General features: G+C 37.7%; 3 protein-coding genes and 1 long non-coding RNA gene across 4 annotated transcripts; all 4 read left to right on the top strand.

The window, feature by feature from the left end:
* The first annotated feature begins 1,613 nt into the window (after positions 1–1,613).
* On the top strand, positions 1,614–2,704 carry LOC128956906 (ras-related C3 botulinum toxin substrate 1-like). The gene is made up of 2 exons (XM_054302622.1): positions 1,614–1,905; positions 1,966–2,704. The coding sequence occupies exons 1-2, from the start codon at positions 1,756–1,758 to the stop codon at positions 2,470–2,472; spliced, it is 657 nt and encodes a 218-aa protein (XP_054158597.1). The 5' UTR covers positions 1,614–1,755; the 3' UTR covers positions 2,473–2,704.
* Positions 2,705–5,968: 3,264 nt separating this feature from the next.
* On the top strand, positions 5,969–7,427 carry LOC128956910 (troponin I-like). The gene is made up of 6 exons (XM_054302627.1): positions 5,969–6,180; positions 6,265–6,399; positions 6,469–6,592; positions 6,704–6,804; positions 6,885–6,928; positions 7,023–7,427. Exons 1-6 carry the CDS (start codon positions 6,178–6,180, stop codon positions 7,207–7,209), a joined length of 594 nt encoding a protein of 197 aa, XP_054158602.1. The 5' UTR covers positions 5,969–6,177; the 3' UTR covers positions 7,210–7,427.
* Positions 7,428–10,434: 3,007 nt separating this feature from the next.
* On the top strand, positions 10,435–17,693 carry LOC128956892 (proteasome activator complex subunit 4B-like). The gene is made up of 13 exons (XM_054302606.1): positions 10,435–11,316; positions 11,389–11,529; positions 11,612–13,073; positions 13,152–13,250; positions 13,328–13,690; positions 13,780–14,030; positions 14,111–14,450; positions 14,510–15,147; positions 15,223–16,281; positions 16,353–16,683; positions 16,766–16,894; positions 16,966–17,409; positions 17,483–17,693. Exons 1-13 carry the CDS (start codon positions 10,976–10,978, stop codon positions 17,615–17,617), a joined length of 5,733 nt encoding a protein of 1,910 aa, XP_054158581.1. The 5' UTR covers positions 10,435–10,975; the 3' UTR covers positions 17,618–17,693.
* A 2,584-nt stretch (positions 17,694–20,277) lies between these two features.
* On the top strand, positions 20,278–20,951 carry LOC128956922 (uncharacterized). The gene is made up of 4 exons (XR_008484532.1): positions 20,278–20,456; positions 20,572–20,601; positions 20,690–20,731; positions 20,849–20,951. It is a non-coding gene; the product is annotated as an uncharacterized LOC128956922 (long non-coding RNA).
* The last annotated feature ends 2,101 nt before the right edge of the window (positions 20,952–23,052 follow it).

Below are 23,052 nucleotides of genomic sequence, written 5' to 3'. Positions count from 1 at the left end.
AATTAATATAGTTATGGAAAAACTTATGAACTAAATTAAATTATATATATATATATTGTGATATTTATTTTTTTTTGTTAGCACCCGCCGATTAGGACGTCCACAAGGGTTTCGATGGGTTTGGATACGGGGAGTCGGATCCAGATGTCCCAGAATTACCGGTTGTCCAGTTGGGGGACGACTGAGGACTGGTAGAGGCGGCGGTAGCGGTATAGAAGTGGCGACAATAATCGGGGGCGGATTGGAGGACAGTCGGTGTATATTCACTACAGGAAACCAACTGTACGATCATCTGCGGCGACGGTTGTTGTCTATACTGGTCACTAGTACTGGCCACTGCCGCTTCCTCATCGGCCAGCCGACGGCTATTATAGTTAACAAATGCATGATTGCGCAACAATCGGAGATCGTAGGCCAGTCCCAGTACCAGTAGATGCAGTATCAATGTATACCAATTCGATGTTTGCAACGATATTAGACAACTACCCCCAATGATAACTACCAATAGTATAGTATAGGTTAAGGTCATATAGTAGGACTGTTTGTATGAGCCGGTAAACGACCAGACGTCCACCAAAATGGTCACTCCAGTCGACATACATATCATAATTATGGCCCAGTTCTGTATAAAAAACCGATATTTCGGTAAACTGTCCCTCAAAAAAACACCGACACAATTTACCGCTTACTTTGGCCGCTGAGTTGGCCGCCAAGATCTGGCTATCTGTTTCGCCCGAATCGATTGAATAGACAATAACAATGGCCACCGATGCGATGATTGCCGTCGACAGCATACCGATAGCGGTCAACCCGAACATTGTTGTCGTCAACCATCGTCGACATCGGTAGACCACCGATGGTTCGACCATTTTCTGGTGAAACATATTTTTTGTCGGCTTTTTGTTTGTGTTTTATTAAAATACAATAATAAGTTTTTTGCGGTCTTTATTGATATCATTTTTTTTTTCGTTGACTACTATATTATCTATTTTTTTTAATCTCTAAATAATTTTCACACGATTTTCAATACATTATTATTAAAACAATAATAATAATACAAAAAATTATTGTCTAATCTTTTGATAAGTTTTTTTTTATTTCATAATAATATTACTAATAATAGTAATAATAAATAAATAACTTTTGTTTAGTTTTTTTCCCAATGACTTGTAAAACAAGTTTTTTCTTTTAATCTCAATCTCTCTCTCTCTCTCTCTCTCTCTCTCTCTCTCTCTCTCTCTCTCTCTCTCTCACTATTGCTATGTTTAAAGGCATTGTTATGTACTGTTAACAGCAGCGCACGTGCGAAACGCGTCCAAAACTTTGTCTATTGAATTACAAAATAACTGTATCTTTGCTTTTGTGTTACAAAAATATGTTTCAAATTTTTTATATTTTTTTATAGGGTTTCAAATACTTAAACACAAAAAACAATACAATTAAACAAAACAAATAAAATACAAAAAAAGTTATTTTTAAAAACTTTTACGACAAACAAAATATCTTTTGCAATGAAAGAGAGAGAGAGAGAGAGAGAGAGAGAGAGAGAGAGAGAGAGAGAGAGAGAGAGAGAGAGAGAGAGAGAGAGAGGATGAGTAGGAGGACAGGGATGATGATGAGGGAGAGTGCGCCCAAACGGCAGGGCGTCGTCGCACGTGTTGAAAGACAGAGAGCAATGCGCACGTGCGACGTACTAAACAAAGACGACAACGACAACAACAAGAAAAAAACGGTGACAACAAATGAGTTGAACAGATGAACAACGCAACGACAACCACCACCAACATCACAGCCGCCGCCGCCGATTCGCGGCCACCACAGAGACCGCAGGCCACCCGAGCCGTCAAGTGTGTAGTTGTCGGCGACGGAACCGTCGGCAAGACTTGTCTGTTGATATCGTTTACCGTAAGTAATCGTTTCGTTTAACACATCCTTTTTTAAAAAACAACTTCCGGTTGCCAACAGACTGATGCCTTTCCCGGCGAATACGTACCGACAGTATTCGACAACTATTCGGCACTGGTCACTGTCGACGGCCACACCGTATCGCTTGGTCTGTGGGACACTGCCGGCCAGGAAGACTACGACCGACTCCGGCCGCTAAGCTATCCGCAAACCGATGTCTTTCTCGTATGTTTTTCGGTAGTATCGCCGGCATCCTTGGACAACGTACTGGCCAAATGGGTACCCGAAATCCGGCATCACTGTCCCGATGTTCCGTTGGTATTAGTTGGCCTTAAGTCGGATTTGCGTGACGATCGCGAAACACTGGCCTCGCTGGCCGAATCGGGTCAGTCACCAGTTCGCCGGGAACAGGCATCAAAAGTTGCCCACAAAACCAAAGCCGTAGCCTATGTCGAGTGTTCGGCACTGACCCAACGTGGTCTGCGTCGGGTGTTTGACGAGGGCGTACGGGCCGTAGTGGCACCGGTAGAGCGGTCGTCGCCGCGCAGGCGATGTTTGCTTCAGTGACTACTACTACTAGTAGAAGAAGAAGAATAATAATAATTATAAGAAGCAGAAGAACCGGTTTTTTTTAGTCAAAGAGAGAGAGAGAGAGAGAGAGAGACAGAGAGGTTGGTTGTCCTCCTGTTCCTCACTCATACAAACTCATACAAACTCATACCTACTCAAAGCTAACGGTTCGCTTCAACAGTATATCTATATATCAGTGATCAGTGGGTTTTTTTTCTACTGAAGTCAGTCAGTCAGTCAGTCAGTCGACTGATTTTTTTTATATATATATATAAATGTAATAATAATAATAATTTTTTATATATTTTGTAAATTAAAATAATTTTGAAACGACTGTCCAAACAAAACGACAAAAAAAATTTACCGAAAAAAAAACAACTAAAATGAAGTCCTCGTCCTCCGTCTACTGTTGTTGGTGTCTACTATCGGTTATCTTCGTCGTCATCATCATCACCTCAACTACCGGTTTAGCTTCGGCTGCCGATTCATCGTCATCATCGTTGTCCTCCAGCAGCGGCGGAAGTGGCGGCAGCAGCGGTTCCTCATCATCATCATCATCGGCCACTACACGGCCGCCGGCCCGACGCTATCCGGTTCGTACGTTTCTCGGCAATATGTATCACCGTTTTCGCCAGTCGGGCCGTACACCCTATGTCCTAATACCGCCACTGTTGCGTCTGGCCTATACGTACGGCGGACCACTGTTCGATAGGATGCAGTCGGCTTTCGGACTGTCGGGTGCAGCCGCTCCGGTTGCCGCCGCGGCCGCCAGCGGTGGTGTCGACTCGATTGTCAATTCGGCCATTCAGGGAGCTCTGGCCGGATCGGCCGGCGGTTTTGGTGGCGGCCTTATGCCGTACGCGATGCCAATGGCCGCGGCCGCTGCCGGCGGCGGCGGACTGCCGTTCAGTCCGATGATGCGACCAATGATGGTTAGGCGCCGCAAAAAGTGATGACTGGTTTTGCTGTTTGTTTTTTTTGTAACAAAATTTTTTTTTAATTATATATTATTTAAATGATTTTATATATATTTATACATATATTTTGTGTTTTTTTTTTGATATAAATATTAGTTTTTTTTGTGAATAATAATAATATTATTAAATAAATTAAATAATAAATTTAAAAAAAACTTTTTTTTTTCTCTACAAAATGTATAATTGAATTGAATTTGAATTTTTCAACAAAAAAAACAAAAAACTAAAAAAATAATGTTTTTTCGCTTCATTTCCGCATTTCTTCGCCTCAAAGACCTTGACCTCAAAGAGTCTGTTTTAAAATGAAAATATAATATAATATATTAAGTCTTATTATATAATAATAAGTTATATATCTTTGACAACGACTACTACTACTACTACTACTACTGACGGTCTATCAGATGGCGCCGCCCGTAGTCGTAGTCATCGTTAGTCTCAGCGCCAGCAAAGTTGCCAAAGTGGTCACTGCCTTCGGGGGGGGGGGGCAAAAAAGTTCGGGTAATATATATAATATATATATGTATTATAATATAATAGCCGAATAATAATAAATTACCCGAAAAAAAACATAATTACCGAAAGTCCTAGAATGACGACAACTGCCCGAACTGTGACCAACGGTTCGCTAGTTGTTGTCGACGACTGGTCTTCTTCGGAGTTGTCGTCTGAAAACGAGTTGTTGTTGTTGTCGTTGTCGGCCGAGCTATCTATAGTGTCCACTCTGTTGGCCAATGCCTCCCAAATGTCGATCGTGTTGTCGGCAAAGTGGACGCGTCGGTCAGCGGCGACGGCGTTGTCGTTGTTGTTGTTGACTGTGTTGACGATGATGTGGTTGTTTCGGGCGATTTCTGTTTTAGTCACTATCAGCCTATCGGACGAGTTGTCCAATTGTACGTCATAGCTGACCAGTGACTGCAACGGTGGTGGTGGCGGCGGCGGCGGCGAACCGAGAGTGGCCACTCCCGAATCGTCGTCGCGGGACAACCGTAACGGCGATTGCGAACGAGTGACGCGACACAGAGTCGCCATTTATTTTAAATATATATATATATATATTTTATTTTTAGTTTTATTGGACGCAATCGACCGAAACAACTAAAAGATAAGAGATAGAGAGAGAGAGAGAGAGAGAGAGAGAGAGAGAGAGAGAGAGAGAGAGAGAGAGAGAGAGAGAGAGAGAGAGAGAGAGAGAGAGACGTGACTTTGTTTTACAGAAAGAGAGAGAGAGAAAAAAAAGAGGTCGCGGCTCGAGGTTTGTATTGTTTTTTTTTGAGGACAACTGAGGACAACAGTTAGAGAGAGAGAGTAGGAGAGAGAGAGAGAGAGAGAGAGAGAGAGAGAGAGAGAGAGAGAGAGAGAGAGAGAGAGAGAGAGAGAGAGAGAGAGAGAGAGAGAGAGAGAGAGAGAGAGAGAGAGAGAGAGAGAGAGAGAGAGAGAGAGAGAGAGAGAGAGAGAGAGAGAGAGAGAGAGAGAGAGAGAGAGAGAGGAGATAAGTCACGGATTAGTAGACTTAACAGATTAAGGGATCAAATAATTGATCGAAAAAAAGTAAAAATTGTTTTTTTTTTCTAAGAGTATGTCTATAATATCTGTTTTTGTTTTGTTTTTTGTTTGTTTGTTGTTTTTTTTGGTGACAGTTATAGTTATATTATAAGCTCTATAGAACTGCTGGTTATTTCAGGTCAACAACAAGTTTTCGGGTCATTATCGGCGGTTAGAGGCCAACAAACATTTCGGCGAACAAACCAAATCATTGAATTTCACGCCAACAAAAACAAAGACAAAACAACAACAAAAAAGTTTTTAATTTTATTTCGCAAAAAATAATTGAAAGTTTTTTTTTGATAGTTTTTTATTTATTTTATTTTTTTTTTTTTGGAGAGAACTTTGTTTTAATGGAAACAAAGACTCATAAAAACAAAACATTGAAAAAAATATTAATAAAAAAAAACTTTTGCATCGCTTTTCTCTTTAGTCAACGAATCGATTGTTTCTTTAAAAATAACATTTTCATCTCTCTCTCTCTCTCTCTCTCTCTCTCTCTCTCTCTCTCTCTCTCTCTCTCTTCTCTCGACTCTTCTCTTGACTCTTTGCACATGACTTTCTTCCCATTCCTCTCTCTCTCTCTCTCTCTCYCTCTCTCTCTCTCTCTCTCTCTCTCTCTCTCTCTCTCTCTCTCTCTCTCTCTCTCCCTCTCTCTCTCTCTCTCTCTCCACATCAATACCTGTAGATTGTGTGTCACACACACACACACACACACAACCAATTGTGTCACCTAATTGTATGCCATCTCTCTCTCTCTCTCTCTCTCTTTCTCATCATCATCTCTCTGGCCGCGTGCCATAGGGTGCGTGCCATATGAGTGCGCGGGCGCTCGCGTGCCTCTCTCTCTCTCTCTCTCTGGCTATAATAATAATACAGTATATATGCGTGACGTCAAGCCTTCAAGTGTCGAGGAGTGTTAGCTTTTTAGGAGTTGGATGTTGGCTCTCATTATTTTATTTCTCTAAAAAAAAGATCTCGAGTTTCGTTTTGTAGGTTTTCCGTACGAAAAAAATATTTTTAACGGATATTTTTAGTCACTTCGTCTCTCTCTCTCTCTCTTTAAGGGGAGAAAACAGATCAGTTGTTTTGTTTGAGTGAAGAAATTTAAAAGACTTTTTTTAACCGTTGCGTTTGTTTAGATAATTGTTATCACTCTTTTCACACCATCACCAACAAAATGGTCAGTTATTATATACTACTATTTTTTTTTATAGCTAACTTTCCCCCTAATATCTTTATCCATTGGCCACTGGCCACTGATCAGGCGGACGAAGCACGGGCCAAGTTTGAGGATAAGGAGCGCAAGAAGAAGGAGATCCGGGAGAGATTGGAGGCTCAGATGAAGTCGACAAAAGCCAAAAAAGGTTTTATGACACCCGAACGCAAAAAACGATTGCGGGTAAGTTATATGTTTGGCCAGTGGCCAGTTTATCAGCCGAGTTGACTGTCTGTCTGTTTGTTTGTTTAGCAATTGTTGCGCCGAAAAGCTGCCGACGAAGTCAAACGCCAGCAGGAGATGAAGGAAAAAGAGAGAATGAAAGTCATCGCTCAGCGGACCGGAACCGCCAAACAAACGGCCGACGCAAATGAGGGTAAGTGTAGATAACTGGGTCGGGTGTGTGTGTGTGTGTTTGGCTATGAGCTAACTGTGCTCTCTCTCTCTCTCTCTCTCTCTCTCTCTCTCCCTATCTATCTATGTATAGCCTCACTGATTGCCATCTGTAAAGAGTATTACAATCGGATCTATAGACTCAATGAAGAAAAATGGGATCTCGAGCTGATTACGTGCATCAAAGAGTACGAGGTATGGGATTTTGATTACCGTGACTAACACAGGTATTAACATACTGTCCATCCATCCAACCCAACCAATCATCCCAACAGATCAATGACCTGCAATCGCGGGTAAACGACATGAGAGGCAAATTGTAAGTATAGTTTTTTAAAAAAAGGTTTAATTTTCTTAAAGAGCTGATCCAACCAACCAGTTGATTGTTTGTCTGTTTGTTTGATTGATGATAGCATTATACCGCCGCTCAAAAAGGTGTCCAAATACCAGACTCAGATGGAAAAGATGCGACAGTGGACCTACAAGTTGGCCAAAATGGATCTGAAAGGCGGTCTGAAACCGGTAAAAAAAGAGATCGATTTGGGCGAAAAAGAAACGCCGAAGACCGACAAACCCGATTGGGTGGCCGGCGCTAAATAGTGATCGGAGCGGGGCCGGGGGGGGCGGACAGCGCGGGTGGACAGAGGATGGATGGGTGTTTGTGTGTGTGTGTGTGTGTGTGAGAGAGGGGGGACAGTCGTGTTGTTGTTGTTGGAAGTTTCGTTTGTTTTCGATGGGATATTAAAAATAATTATTATATATATAATAATGTATTAATAATATTAATTAATAATAATAATAAAAACGAGTTTTAGTTAACAAACAAAAAAAACACAAAACTAAACAATTAATTTATTTATAATTTTTATGCAATAATTTTTTTTTGTGACCAACCGATGATGCGGACAACCTATTCGGGAGACTCCGCGGATAACTGTGTTGTTGTTGACATTTTTTTTGGCCACAATTTTTTTTGTTGAAAGATTTTTTTTTGACCATCACTTTCAGTAAACTTTTTTTTTGAATTATAGGATAAAAAAGTTTTATTTTTTCATTATAATTATAAAACATTTTTTTTGAGACAAAAAAAACTGTAATTAAATTGCAAACTATCAGTCAATGCCATCTGTCATCAATGAATCGGACAATTATTGTCGGATAACTGTATATTTGAAAAAACTTTTTTTTTATATATATAATAACCGCACGACTGCACCGACCTATCCATACCTATCCATACATCCGATCAATCAATCGATCGGATCGATCGGTTAATCGATTTATTAGTAGTATTGCGGCCAACAGTTATAGTTTGTTTCTATGACAACAACACCCCTGGGTATGTCCTCCATGTCCTCCTCGACGATGAGTCCGATGCCGCCACCCGCTGTGCTGGCCATACGGCACTCCCGCGGCGCTGCCAGCAGTCCTCGGCTCGTCCGACGCCCGGTCGGTGTCGGCGGCGGTAACTCTGACCACAGCTGTTCTGTTCGCTACGACATTGCATTCGACGCTCACTTCGAGACACTGTTCGTTACGAAAGTCGAACCGTTTTTTGCCGAACAACCGAAATCCGAAGTTCCCGACCACGAACCAGTTGTCCGGGAAATTAGCGCCGATTTGTTGGCCAACAACAACAGTACAGTTTGTGGCCGCCGACCGCCGTTTCAGCGCTCGGATGCCGTAGTGGTCGTCGACGACGACAAGAAGTCAGAAGTAAAAGAAGTAGAAGAAGAAGAAGACACCGATTCTTGCGATCCAAACGACGATTCTTCTACTTCTTCTTCTTCGGTTTGCGATTACATTCAATGGCCAAACATCTTGAGAGTTGTGTTTGTTGTGATCGCAATCAACGGGTTTTGTCTGCAACTTATGCCTCTCTGGCGACGCCTCATCCGACAGCCAATACCGCTGCCGTCCGACGCCGTCCTATCGTTACCGTCACCTGCAGTCGTCACACTGTCCGTGTGTTTCCCGCCAATTAACACCAACAACAACACAACATCCCTACTGTCCTCCAAAACAATACAAACAACCAGAGCTGCCGTTAGTTGTATTGACTGTGAAGAAGAAGAAGAAGAAGATGAAGACAATAATACTTTGCCAGAAGTCTTGTTTTTCGTACAAAAAACTTGTATTTCGTTTCGGTTTTCCAACAAAATTGTCGTCAAAATTGTCGACCGAAACCTATCATTGGCCACAACTGCTTCAACTGTTGCCATTCACACAACCGGAACACTTCCGCCGGTAAATCGTCCGCCACTTCGACCGCCAGTTCGACTGGTTTTCTACTCTCCGTCGCCGCCGCCGCCAACAGACTGTCCCGCCGTAAACGAGGACAACGACGACGACAATAGCCGTCAATCATGTCTTCGTCGTTGTTCTCGACTATTGTTTCGTAACAACAAAACTACTACTAATTGTTTTTGTTTATCGCAAACGCTTCCCATTTATTCATCCGACGATATCTTCATCACTACTACTACTACTACTACTGCTATCATTCCCTGTCCGCCAGACAACTGTTCCCAATCATCACTGATCGATGACTGTCTACTATCGTGTCCTCCATTGCCGCCGCCGGACTCCTGTCTGCTGCTGACTCCCGAACTGCTAGCGATTCATGTGATTTCTGTGACGCCGCCGCCGATGATCACCGATACTATCGCTGTCTATCGGCTACCGACGATTTCCCGATGGCCATCGACTACCGCTGTTTCGCCGCCGCCGCCGCCGATGACCACTACTACTTTGGCCGATACGTGCGCCCAAACCGGCGGACTATTGGTGTTCTGGACGGTCGTGTGTCTGGTTCTCAACGTATTGCTGGTCATCGCACGCGCGTTAATTGCTAAGTACGTGTTGTAATGCAAACAAATTAATAGTTAATTATAATTGAAAAACAATAATTATTTTGATTAAAAATGTGATCAAAAAAAAAACTAAATAAAAATTACATAAAGTTTTTAAATTTTAATAAATAATAAAATTTAGATTTTTTTAGTTTAATTAAATTTAATAAAAAAATATAATTAATTAATTAATATGTGATCCAAAAAAAAAAAAATTAAAATATATTACATAAAGTTTTTTTTCTATTATAATAAATAATAAAAATTAAGTTTATATTTTTAGTTTAAAAATTAAATTTAATAAAAATAAAATTATTAATTTTTTAAATTAATTACTAATTAATTATATCACGAATTAAAAAGTTTATTATAAGTTTTTATACGTATTGACGTAATTAATGGATAACTGTATGTATTTAATGGGTATTAATATATAAAAAATGTATTGATGCAATATAGGCATATACCAAGTTTATAGGCAAGCAGTCAACGTCTACGCTATACATAGGTTACAGTAATGTCAATATATATATATAGTGTTAGTTATGTTAGCATTGACTGTAAGCATATTAACCATAAACATGGATTACACTGTGTGTGTGTATATGTGTATTGTAAACGTAACCAATGGTAACACATTTGAATCATGCTTCTAGTTTATAGGCCAACAACAACAGCGATGACTTGTAACAGTTATTCTAATTTATTCCAACATTATCTAAATGTTTAAACACTAACGCCTTTGTGATTGCTTGCCTGTATAACTAACTTGACTACACAGTTTTAATAGTGTGCTCTTAGTTTGAAAGTATGCCTAACACACAAACATACAACATTCAAATAGAACAGTATAGATAGTACAGTATAAACACTGTATAATAACATATTATTTACGTTAATATATCTCTATTAGGAATATTACTGTAGTTTTTATATTATTTTTTTTTATTTTATTTTTTTTTTTTTTAGTTAAAAATCTAATACAAACTGCAAGTCATAGACATTCAGTTAATACTAAACACAACAACAAACACATTGTTGTTGTTGTCGTCCAAGAAGTTCAAGACAACTGATCCAATCGTTTTACATATCAATCAATCAATCAATCAATTAGTTGTTAGTCCACTAACCGATCGACGGACCGACCGAACCGATCAAGTGGTCACCGATTTAAGAGAGAGAGAGGAGAGAGGATTTGTTTTAATCAATTAGTTGTTAGTCCACTAACCGATTGACTGACCGACCGAACCGATCAAGTGGTCACTGATTCACGAGAGAGATAAAGATTTGTCAATCAATTAGTTGTTAGTCCACTAACCGATCGACCGAACCGATAAAGTGGTCACCGATTGATTCACTAGAGATTTGTCAATCAATTAGTTTTAGTCCACTAACAGACCGATCAACTGATCACCGATTCAAGAGAGAGAGAGAGATTTGTACGGCCCGTAACTGCGGTTAGATTACCGCCGCCGCTACACCGTCGCCGATAGCGATGATCATCATCAGCAGCCATGGATCAAGCGATAGACATTATTGATATGCTGATGGATTCAAACAACGACGAAAATGCTAGCCTATCGTCCACTGATTCGGCGGTCGATTCGCTGACCGCTTTGAACATCAACAAAGACAGCGATGGCCAGCAATCGCAGCCGTTGTCGTCGTCACCGCCGCGTAGCTCCCGACTAGGTTTTGAACCGCAAAAGGAGATAATATTCAACCGATATCTGCCGTACAGCGAACAAATTGATGCCGAATCGGTCGAGTTTTTGGCCCGAATTAAGGCCAACTTTAGTCGTGCGGTTGTACTGAACGATCGTTACGGTTTGCAATGGATTACCGATTTGACTAAGTATTTAAAATTCAATGGCCATTGTTGTTGTCGTCGTCGCGATGACTAACTCTCTGTTTATTTTATTTCTAGATATCTTCGACTATACGGTCTATGCTTTTCAAAGTCTGACCACTTGTTTTTCATCCGTACGCTCTACGAACTGATCCAAACTGATGGTCTTGAGCTTCAATTGGTCGCACAATTTTCAAACGTTTTAACCGTTTTGCTTAAGTATGTAATCAATCAATCAATAGATCATTCAATTATCACTTGAATTAATCCAATTCTTCACCAATCAATCAATCAAAACCAGAAAACGGGAACTGATTTCGCGCGAAGACTTGACTCTCGAATGGCGACCACTCTATAGGCTATACGAACGGACTTTATATTCAAAATATGAATCCCTGGGAATGCTATTCATTCCCGATAATTATGAAAATTCCCTGAAAAGTCTGGTTCGGGCCTCACGGGTCTACTTTTCGGTCGCCTCGACGGCTGAAATGCTCGACGAATGGCGTCCAGCTCTGTGTCCATTTGATACCGAAATGATCAAAGCGGCCGCTTATATGGAACTATTTCTACCGACAAGTTTACCGCCCGAACACCACGACCAAGGTTTTCGGCTCTGGTTTGACGAACTAATGTCCATATGGACGGCCGCACAGAACACGCCAGCCTGGGAACAGTCATTCATATCGTTGTTCGCCCGTATGGCCAACGATACTATTGGCTACTTGGACTGGCGTCCGTACATACCGTCCATATTTACCCATTTAATACGATCGTTCAATTTGGCCGGCGGTCCAACTAAAGTGTCGATAATGCGCGGCTATAATGTATTCCATATCAATTCGGTTGTCTTATGGTTGGTGGCAATGCTCGGCGGCGGCACCGGCGGTGACCAGCAATCGGACAACACTTGTCAGTCGCATATAACCAAACTGTTCAAAGCCTGCGAATCCTACTATCATCCGTCCAATACCGGCAAATGGAATCTCAAACTACAGCAACTGTTATTCAAATTGCCGGCCACTTTCGTTGCCCGCTTGCATCGGGAACGCTTCAAGCGGCCATCGTGGCGAACGCCGATACCCGAATCGCATCGACTAACCGAATCCGATATCGACTCGTTTGTCCAGTCGCTGACCAATGTCGTAATGATTGCCATGTTTTCCCGTTGGGGTTCTATCGAATCGGCTACGGCTTTCCAATCGCTATCGCTGTTACGGCCCGAACTTGTTTGTCCGCCCGTATTGGACAAACTTTATTCGGCACTCGAAACCCTCACTGAACCGCATCGATTGTCAGCGTCGATGCAATGCGTAGTATCCATTGCCCGAGCACTGGTAGCCTCGGATAATCCCAAGTACTCGGACGGCCGTCTACATGTACTGCCACTGTTGCTCAACTCCCTGGACGGCCTCGATGTTAACGATATGCGCAAATGTATGGTTACTTTCCAATTTATCGCTACGTTTGTTACACTGGTACCGCTGATCGATTGTTCGGCTGCGGTGGACACCCGTACCGATCTGACCGATACGGAATCGCAGCTGTGTCTGGCATCGGTCGAGTGCGAAGACTTTGTCCTGCAGTTTATGGACCGGTGTTTCGTATTGATTGAAAACTCGCAATCGCTTGACCAGAGTTCACGTGGATTGGATCGCCAGGACAACGACGTCCGGATGAACACCGAAGAAGGTATCATCGAAGTAGGACTGGCCTCGACTTTCGGTTCGATACTACAACAGTCGTCGCCGCAGATATTTAAAGTATGTTTTCTTTTTTATTTCATCATTGATTTAATTAGTAAACCAATAATTAATTACCCGTCGGTCGGGTGTGTGTAGAGCGCTCTGGACAAACTGTATCAGTTTATATCGACACATATTTTCGAGACCAAAGTTGCCGGAAAGTTTGCCGCCATTTTGGTTCGGTCGTGTTCGAAGGTTAGTTGATTTGACCCGAATTTACCGATTAACCGATAATTAAATCGGTAATTATTATTATTATTATTATTTTTTAGGCCAATGCCGAGCTATCGTTGTCTAGATTTTTGCCACACTTTTGCCGACTTGTACTGACTTTGACCGAAAACGATGAAATCTTATCCGAAGAATTCTTGGATCACGAACTACTGTTTGCAATGCAAATCATTAGCGAATTAGTTCGATGCGATGGCCGCCAACTATTACCGTACGCCGACCTAATTGTCAAAGTAGTCGACCGTACTGTACGATTGAAGTGCCGTAAAGGCTATCTGTTGGCCAGTGCTATCATCAAACATGTACTGAAATCGTCGACTCTATTGTTTGCCATCGACTTCAAGTCCATAGCCAAAGACTGGTCCAGTTATGGCAAGTTTGATGGCAACGATTTGCCGATTAGAGTAAGTACTGTAGTGTAGTGTCGATTAGAGACATCCCTATCCCTTACATTTCTCTCATAACTGTCTTTTATGTTGTCGTCTACCACCAGGACTGGGGCTGTACTGTCGATATCAAAGACTTATCGTGTCGTTGGCACGAATCCACTACTGAAGAGTTAGCATTTGCTCAGCGACTGCTCGACCGTTATTTGTCGGCCGAATTGTCAGCACTCACCGAATGGATGGCCGGCCAGCGGCCGCTGTCACGCGAGGATCTACAGCGCAGTCTACTCGTAATATTGGACTGTATTACTGGTGCGGCATCGGCTCTGCCGCTATGGGATGGCGACAACATTTGTCTGTACGGCGCCTTCAAGTCATCTAATTTCTTAACAGTCATTGTCTTTAATGTCTTTTTTTTTGTTGTTGTTGTTTTTTCAGACGCGAATCACTTGTTCCGCTCAATACATCAGTTGTGGACAACGTTGGCGCCAAAGTACTAACATTTTCGGACGGATCCAATGTTCGCCAAACCGTACTGAAGACATTGCGATCGGCGCTGACACACATCATCGACAACTGCGAAGACGATACTAAATCGTTGTGTCGTTTGATACGAATCTATCATCAGATGATGTTTTTCTGGGGTATCAGTAAACAGGATTTCGATACCCGTTGGAAGGGCTTTCATATGGTTAAGAAATCATTGGAAAATCGTTTGTCCCGAAAGAAACATACCATCAGAGCTCTGACTGTCGATCGGCTGATGCTTCAGCACGAAGTAAGTCTCGCGAATCAAATCAATTGATTGTTTTCTAATCCATTGTTTGATCCAATCAGATGCGCGTAACCTACAAATCGCTTACCAAATTCACTGAACTTCATCAGCAATTGATGTCCGATTTGGTCCAATTGGCCACAAGTCACTACAGCGAAGTCCGATGTCAAGCGCAAGAAACACTGTTCACATGTTTTCGATCGTTTCAACGCTCCTATCGTTTGCCGCTACCGAAACTGTTGGCCAATTTGAGTCCCGCAGCCGACGGCAGCAGCGGCGTCGACGACGACAATCACGAACAGTTCAAAGGAACACTGTATGTCATACTCGGACGCAAAGGCAATTCGCTGTTGACTGCAGCCGACTGGTCAACATTACGGGCCGTTTGGCCGGCACTTGTGAATGCCCGACATTCGGAAAAGCCGAGTATTATTCGATTGTTGGATCTGGAAATTACTGGCCATTTGCGCAAATACTTTGATACCCTATCGATGTCGACCACTGTTAGCGACCAGTGTGTCGAACAGGCCCGCAAAGTTTGGTCAGATGACGACTGTAGTCCGCGACCGGCCGGCCAGTGTCCAACTGATACGGAAATAGCTAGTGCACGACAATTGGCTGCCAATAGACACCGGGATAATCTGAAACAATATCACGAACTGGTGGATCAATTGGTGACATCGATGAACACTTCGGATCTGTACTTAAACTTATTGTTTTGTTTTGATTGTCAATTGATTTTTAACTGTTTTTTGTTTGTTTGTTGTCCACTCAGACACTGGCGATACTATCAGTTGTCTGCAGTTATGCTATCGATGCTCATCCGACACGACCTACCGCTACCCGATTCGGCCGTCGATTTGTTTACGAAAAATCTGATTCACGACACACTATACATCCGTAAGATATCCATTGCATCGTTCGGTGCTATAATGCGTCAAATGAAACGCCCGCATCCGAAACACCCGATGTTGGCGTCCACTCAGCCGATCGACAATAACCAATGGCTACAAACAGATCTATCGCTTAGTTTGACCACTGAAGCCGAATTTCGTTCGTTTGTTTTTGTCGACAAACCGCACATTGGTTTCTATTGTTTTCCTAAACCACTAATGGTTTACGACATCAATCCGAGTCAATCGGAATTGAAATCAATGAACAAATCGGAGAAAATTGTTTTCAATTATTTTTCGGATCAATCGTTTTTGGATCGATTGTTGACCTTTTTGTCGCTGGAAGAGAACAAAGGCAAAGACAAGTTTTCGTCGAAACGTTTTCAACTATGGAAAGGTGTGTTCCGACAGTTCGGTGCCCAGAATCTGGATCTACTGATGCCCAGGATTACCGAATCGGTGAACGGTCTCCAGGAATCGGCTCATCGATGTTCGGCCGAAATCATTGCCGGTTGTTTGCGTGGTTCGAAACACTGGTCATTCGGCGACTTGCAGACGGCGCGCACCCGTTTGGAACCGATTGTACGCCAGGTTTACAGTAATATTACTACCGAAACACTGGGCGATTGGGGAACTTGTTCGGCCACTATATTCGAGAACCGTGACGCCCGACGTATGGTCTGGCTGTTGGACGTACTGATGGCCGATCCGTTGGGCAGTGGCGGTGTCGATGGTGTTGTTGCCAACAAAACTACTACTACGACAACAACAACAACAACGGTGTCATCGTTTCTTCAGGCGTCGCGTCTGTATCTGCTTCACGGAGCCGTTCAGCAGCAGGAATGGCGTGCAATGAAACTGTTGGATCAATTGCTTGGATATCTTGAACGCGACAATCATTTACTGCACTCCTATCAGAATGTCAGGGAACGTATCGGCAGGTCTGTCCCAATTTGATTGACTAACTGTTTGGTTAGGTTTTCTAATCACTGTTTACTATCTTTTTTAATAGTTTACTGTCGAATGTCTTCATGTTTGACATCCGAATCCCTTCATTGCCGTCGACTTACGATTTGTCGCCAAATCGGAGCGCTTTTGTCGATCGTATACTACCGCGACTCGAATTGCTAACCAAATCGGTGGACACCACTAATAGTACGGACGGCAAGAGGAGTGAGTCCGGCGGCGGTGGCGTATCTGTTCTGAACGGTTTTACTGATCAACAACAACAGGAGCGCAAAGATGCGGCCAATCTGTTGAAGACTATCTGCAAATGGATTGTCGGAAACGTTTCGCGTGTCGCCTACAGCGCACCACCAGAACTGTTCCGCTTTTTGCCAATCGTTAGTTTTGTTTGAATATTACTATTGAATTTTTTGCGTAAATTTTACAGTAATTTTCACTGAATTTTCATTTTTCCGTCAGTTATGTCTAATGCAAAGCGAAACGAGCGATGAGGAGCTGATACGGGAAACATTTGTAGCCATTATTATGTTATCGCACGCACTGTTGACTCCCGAAAGCATTCAAGTGGCCATCGATACGTCCAAACAGGTAAATATATTGTATATAATTGTCGACTCTTATAACTGATCCCCTGATTTGTTAAACAATTTGGCCAATAGATAACAATGGCCACCAATTGGCACGCCCGGTCGGCCATTGCAACATTCCTCCAGTACATGGTATCGTCGAATATGTTTGTATTGATGGCCAACCCTGAGTGGACCCGTGATATACGGCGAATGATTATCAATCTATTATCCGATGAACGAACCGAAGTACGGGAATCGACAGCCGAAACACTGTCGGGTCTCGTTCACTGCGAATTCATCAAAATCGATGGCCAACTGATTCGCGAGTTTGAACTGACAGCTCAACGACGGCTGTCGAAAGTCAGACAATCAAACGGTACATCCATTGTTGCACCGAAAGAACTGTACGAACGTCACGGAGCTATACTGGGGCTCTGCGCCTGTATTAATGCCTTTCCCTACGACGTCCCGGACTTTATGCCCGATATACTGGTATTTTTGTCCCGACATTTGAGTGATCCGCAACCGATACCCGTAAGTTACCGATTGTTTAGTTTAGTTTAGTTTAGTTTTCAATTGGATTAACTGTTTATTGTCTATCCTGAAGACTACCATCAAGAAGACATTATCCAACTTTAGGCGTACGCATAACGACAGTTGGCGCGACCATAAGCTCAAGTTTACCGACGACCAGTTGGCCGTTATTACCGATTTGCTGGTTTCGCCCAACTATTACGCATAGGAATGGTCAACATTGTTGTTGTTATTGTTATAGTTATTATTATTATTGTTATTATTATTATTAACTAAAAATTGACTAAAAAATTGATTTTTTGATTTTTGATTTGATTGACTGTAAAATTACTGATCAAATCAAAGATCAGATATATTTATATATATATATATATATATATATTACTATTATATATATCTTTTGAAATACATATAAAAAACAATCAATAATTTTGTGATAATTTTAATGTTTTTTTTTGTGGTTATCTCTCTTTCTTTTTGTCTCTTTTTTCCCCTTCATTTGTGCGTCGATTTGATTGATTGTTTTAATTGATTTTTTTTTTGTTTGTTTGTTTTATTTGTGACAACGAATACTATAATAATAATATTAAATAAATAAATAAAATAAAATAATTTTTTTAATTAAATAAATAAATTCAATAAATATTTTAACAAATTTTATGAAAAATGATAAATAATTTTATTTGATTTTTTTAGATTAGTTTTTTTACGATTTCTTCGTTCCATTCCTTAAATAAAACCACAAAAAAATTATTTTTTTAAAAAAATGTTTTTTAATTTACTGATTGTTATAATGATTTGATTGCCAACTCTTTGATGACCTATAATAATGAAGAGTTGTGTTTGTTTTATATGATTGAAAAAAATGATCAAATTATTAGTCGTTAGAGAGAGAGAGAGAGAGAGAGAGAGAGAGAGAGAGAGAGAGAGAGAGAGAGAGAGAGAGAGAGAGAGAGAGAGAGAGAGAGAGAGAGAGAGAGAGAGAGAGAGAGAGAGAGAGAGAGAGAGAGAGAGAGAGAGAGAGAGAGAGAGAGAGAGAGAGAGAGAGAGAGAGAGAGAGAGAGAGAGAGAGAGAGAGAGAGAGAGAGAGAGAGAGAGAGAGAGAGAGAGAGAGAGAGAGAGAGAGAGAGAGAGAGAGAGAGAGAGAGAGAGAGAATATCCAGGATTTGTATCCCCCGTTTTTACAATGATTGCATGCACGGGGTTTTGAGAACCATTAAACTATGTTTTTCTCTAGTATTGTTGGTTATACTGTGTATAGCACTCATAACCGCCGAGAGTGCAGTAGTTAGAGGAGTACCCCTATTAACGATAGGACAGCATTGGGATCACGGGATGTCGTACTCGAAAGCCGACAACTTAGCCTTTTTTTGTTTTATTAATTGTTGTTTTTTTAGTAATTAATCTTTTTTTAAATAATTTTTTAGAAATTTCTATATAAGAAAAAAAATTTTCATCAACTTTTATACCCTTTTAATCCAATGTCAATATGTTTTATAATTTATAATTACCGGTAATTAATTATTTCTATTGAAATACTGTATATTTTTTGCGTCAATAAAACAGACATTTGTCAGTTATAAGATATTGTTTTCAAAGTTTTATTCAATTAGTTTCTGGTATTTCTTAAGACAGGAAATAAACTAAAAATGTAATTTTAAACCAAATAAAAAACATTTTAAAAACACTTTGACTGTGACGGTTCATGTTTATGGTTTACCGTCAAATAGCCCGTAAAGATAACTTTACGAAGCAATATGCAATGCGGGGTATGTTTGATAGGGAACTGTGACGTAATTTCTGTACGGGTTGCTATTTGAAGACTATTTAAGAGTTACGGTACATTTGGATAGTTTATATATTACGCCACAGTATATATGAATAGCCCATTCGGGGCGCTCTGGTCATTGGTAACTGCGCTTATATATCGGTATTTAGTATCGGAAGCCTATACCCGATCACACTAAGGGTCCGTCCGCGAGATACGGCCTAATGACCCAAAAGTGATACACTTTAGGCTTACACTTATTATTCAAACTCTACGCTAAATAATTAGTACTACTGTTTACCTTCAAGTCCTTCCTAGACTAGCTATTGGACTTCAATTTATTGATAATATATAATGGAATAGTCAATACATTACATGTATTTATAATTACAGTATATTAAGATAATAATAATTAATTTAAACATATTTACAATAATAATAATAAAGCATAAATCATATCAAACTAATAAACATAATAATAAGATATATAATAATAATACAAATTGTTAAATAATATTAAACATAGTTAATTATAATTAATTTACTTAATTTAGTTAAACAGTATTTTTGACTTATAATAGGGAAACATATACAGTATAACATAGTAACTTTGTATTTAATTGGTGATACTGGAAGCGCTTAGGTGATGTATAAACCATTACAAACTAAAAAATGTAATTTTAAACCAAATAAAAAACATTTTAAAAACACTTTATTATGAAATTTGATTGAAAAAAACAAAAAGATTTAATAAACTTCAAAGAAATTGAAACTAAAATAAACTTATAATTAGTTTACTTTAAATTCATTACTTATTTAATTCTTTTTAATAATCATTTTTTCAGTCAATTATTTTCGTCTATAAAACATATGAACTAAAAACTGGACTAAAAACTGGACTAAAAAACAGGAATAAAAACTAGAGTAAAAACTGGACTAAAAGACTATCTATATATATATATATAGGTATATATAGTATATTATATTACTTATAATATTTATATAAAAAAAAATTATTTAAATTAAAATAAATATATTCTGAATTGACGTCAAAATAATATTTAATTTCAACAAAAAAAAACATATTTTTCATTATGACTGTTAAGTCTTTTATTTGAAAGGTATATAAGGTGTCTGTGCTTTGAATTGTATTGTAAATCAAATCAAACAACAAAACAATCAAAAAAAAAATCAAAAAGTTTTTGGGAAAACTTTCAACAACAAAAAAAAACAATGAATCGTTTCGTAGTATTGGTTGCAATAGTTATCATTGCTTTTCGTAATTATTAATTTTTTTTTAAAAAAATTTTGTAATTTTACTTTTAATTAATTAATTAATTAATTAATTAATTGTTTTGTTTTTAATTTATTTAATCAACAACAAAAAATAATAGTATCAAACATAACTCGACAAGATGAAGATGGTAAATTTTTTGACTAAATTTATGATTTAATTATCTATTAATTAATTAATTAATTAATATTATTATTATTATTATTATTATTCAATAGATGGAGGAGGAGGAGGTGAAGCAGTAGAAGGGGAAATTGCTGGTAATTATCTGTTTGTTTACCTACACCCACCCCACCCCACCACATACCACAACCCATATTAGATTAAATTTATTTGTAATTAATTAATTTATTTATTTTTTAATATTTTTTTTAAAGATCCAAATAAAAAACCAATACCAGACCATGTACAAAAATATTAAGTTTGAAAAATAATGAAAATGTTTATTTATTAATTATTTTATTATAAATATTCTGTAATTAAATGTTGTTATTTTTTATTTAAAAATAATAATAAATTTGAATAAAATTTGTTTTGATTTTTTGATTCCTGTTTTTCTGTTTCATTCATTTATTATAATTATTAAATGATTAATATAAAAAATATATAATTTTTATTGACGTTTTTTTTGTTGTTAATTATAAGTAGTGTCTTAATTTTCAACTAAAAAAATTATTTTGTCGGTTTAACGCTTATAACTGGGACTTAGTATGTCCACCGAAGTTGACCAGTGGACGCTATTCCCGAAATTTCATTATAACTATAAATAACTATTTGTTATGTTAGCAACTATAAAAACTTATAAATAACTATTTCAGTTATTTTGAAAAATATAAGCATTAAATTGTAAAATATTGCTCAAATATATGTAAAAACAAAAAGTAATAGTTATATAAATTATATAAAATGTGTAAACTGTTATCAACTCATATTACTTTTTTAACAATAGAAATAATTAGTTTATTTATATAAATCATTTTTGTAAATATGCTGAAAACAAGTGAATTATATATTAGTTGAAATATTTATAAGAAAATAAATAACTATTTCAATAACTATTTGGCTTTTTTGGAAATTATATACAACTATTTAATACAGTTTAAATAACTATTTTAACAACTATTTGACGTTTTTTAGCAACTATCATAACAACTATTTAATAGAGTATAAAAAATTATTAATCAATACACTAATTATAAGTTATAATTTTTGCTAAAAATAATATTTGATTTTTAGATTTAAAACTACACAAAAATATATAATTTTTTCATAATAGTTGATCATTATATTGTAAAATAAATATCCAAATATCACCAATAGATTTCATAGATTTTATTTTAAATAATCTGAAAACAATTAAATATTAAAAGTGATTAAAATTCAAATCTAGTATAATATTGAATGAAATAAAAAAATTAGTTTTTTTTCAAAAAAAATTTATTATACTATAGTTTGATAATTAAATTTTAAATAAAAATATTTTTTTTTAAAATTCATATAAATGATTGATTAACTAAAATAACTTATAAATTAAAGTTTATTTCATACAAAATATAATTACTTATTTTTACTATTTAATTAATTATTTACAATATTATATTAAAAAATTCATGATATTGTACTGTATTTATAATTAAGTGTTAAAAATTATTAAATTGTAATTTAGTTAATTATTTAAGTTATTTATATATATATAATCTTATATATAAAAACTCAATTAGTATTTATATTTTTATTTGAATATTAAATTTTACATTAACTAAAAAAATCGGTAGGAGGCCCCTTAACTTTTTAGGGCCAGGGATAAAACCTAAAAATCTCGAGCTCAGGGGGGTATGATGGCCTTACTCCCCACCCCTACCCCTTCACGCAACCCTTACATTATACTATATATTAATTATATATTACTTTTTTTAAAATTAATAAATTTATATCTAAAAAATTTATTAAAAATTTAATAAATATATTCTGAATTGACGTTAAATAATATGATTTAATTTTCAATCAAAAAACATATTTTTCTATTATTTGAATCGTATATAAGCCGGTGCTTTGAATTGTATTGTAAATCAAATCAAACCAAACCAAACAAAAAAAAACAATCATTTTTTTGGGAAAACTTTCAACAAAAAAAAACAATGATTCGTTTCGTAGTTTTGATTGCAATAGTTATCATTGCTTTTCGTAAGTTTTAATTAATTAATTAATTATTTTTTTATTTAATTAATTATTTTTTATTTAATTAATTATTTTTTTATTTAATTAATTGTTTTTTATTTAATTAATCACTAATAGTATCAAGCACAATTGAATCACAACAATACAATCATGATCCTGTTATGTTTTATGGAAAAAAATAATTCAAAACATAATTAAAATGCTTTTCATTGGCAAACAACAACTAAAATTTAATTAAAAATTATTATTATTATTATATAATCTTTTTGTTAATATTTTTAATCTAAATATTGTTTTTTTTGTCAATGAATTTGAATTTTATTTGTAACAATTAATTAATTAAATTGATAAATAATAATAATGTTTATTAAATACTAAATAATTTTTACTTTTTTTCACAAAT

Source organism: Oppia nitens, unplaced genomic scaffold (assembly GCF_028296485.1).
Source record: "Oppia nitens isolate AA-2021 unplaced genomic scaffold, nextdenovo-longstitch-racon4-pilon3 scaffold33_pilon_pilon_pilon, whole genome shotgun sequence".
Classification (NCBI taxonomy): domain Eukaryota; kingdom Metazoa; phylum Arthropoda; class Arachnida; order Sarcoptiformes; family Oppiidae; genus Oppia; species Oppia nitens.
Note: the sequence above shows the minus strand (reverse complement) of the source record. Positions and strands in the feature narration are given on the sequence as shown.

What these genes read in the sequence shown, in the direction of transcription:
- LOC128956892 (XM_054302606.1), top strand. Translation starts at nt 10,976, where the DNA reads ATGGATCAAGCGATAGACATTATTGATATGCTGATGGATTCAAACAAC. An exon ending in GCAACGATTTGCCGATTAGA is followed by an intron (nt 13,691 to 13,779) that starts GTAAGTACTGTA and finishes GTCTACCACCAG; the next exon opens with GACTGGGGCTGTACTGTCGA. An exon ending in TGTTCCGCTTTTTGCCAATC is followed by an intron (nt 16,684 to 16,765) that starts GTTAGTTTTGTT and finishes TTTTTCCGTCAG; the next exon opens with TTATGTCTAATGCAAAGCGA.
- LOC128956906 (XM_054302622.1), top strand. Translation starts at nt 1,756, where the DNA reads ATGAACAACGCAACGACAACCACCACCAACATCACAGCCGCCGCCGCC. An exon ending in GTCTGTTGATATCGTTTACC is followed by an intron (nt 1,906 to 1,965) that starts GTAAGTAATCGT and finishes GGTTGCCAACAG; the next exon opens with ACTGATGCCTTTCCCGGCGA.
- LOC128956910 (XM_054302627.1), top strand. An exon ending in AACGGCCGACGCAAATGAGG is followed by an intron (nt 6,593 to 6,703) that starts GTAAGTGTAGAT and finishes ATCTATGTATAG; the next exon opens with CCTCACTGATTGCCATCTGT. An exon ending in CGTGCATCAAAGAGTACGAG is followed by an intron (nt 6,805 to 6,884) that starts GTATGGGATTTT and finishes TCATCCCAACAG; the next exon opens with ATCAATGACCTGCAATCGCG.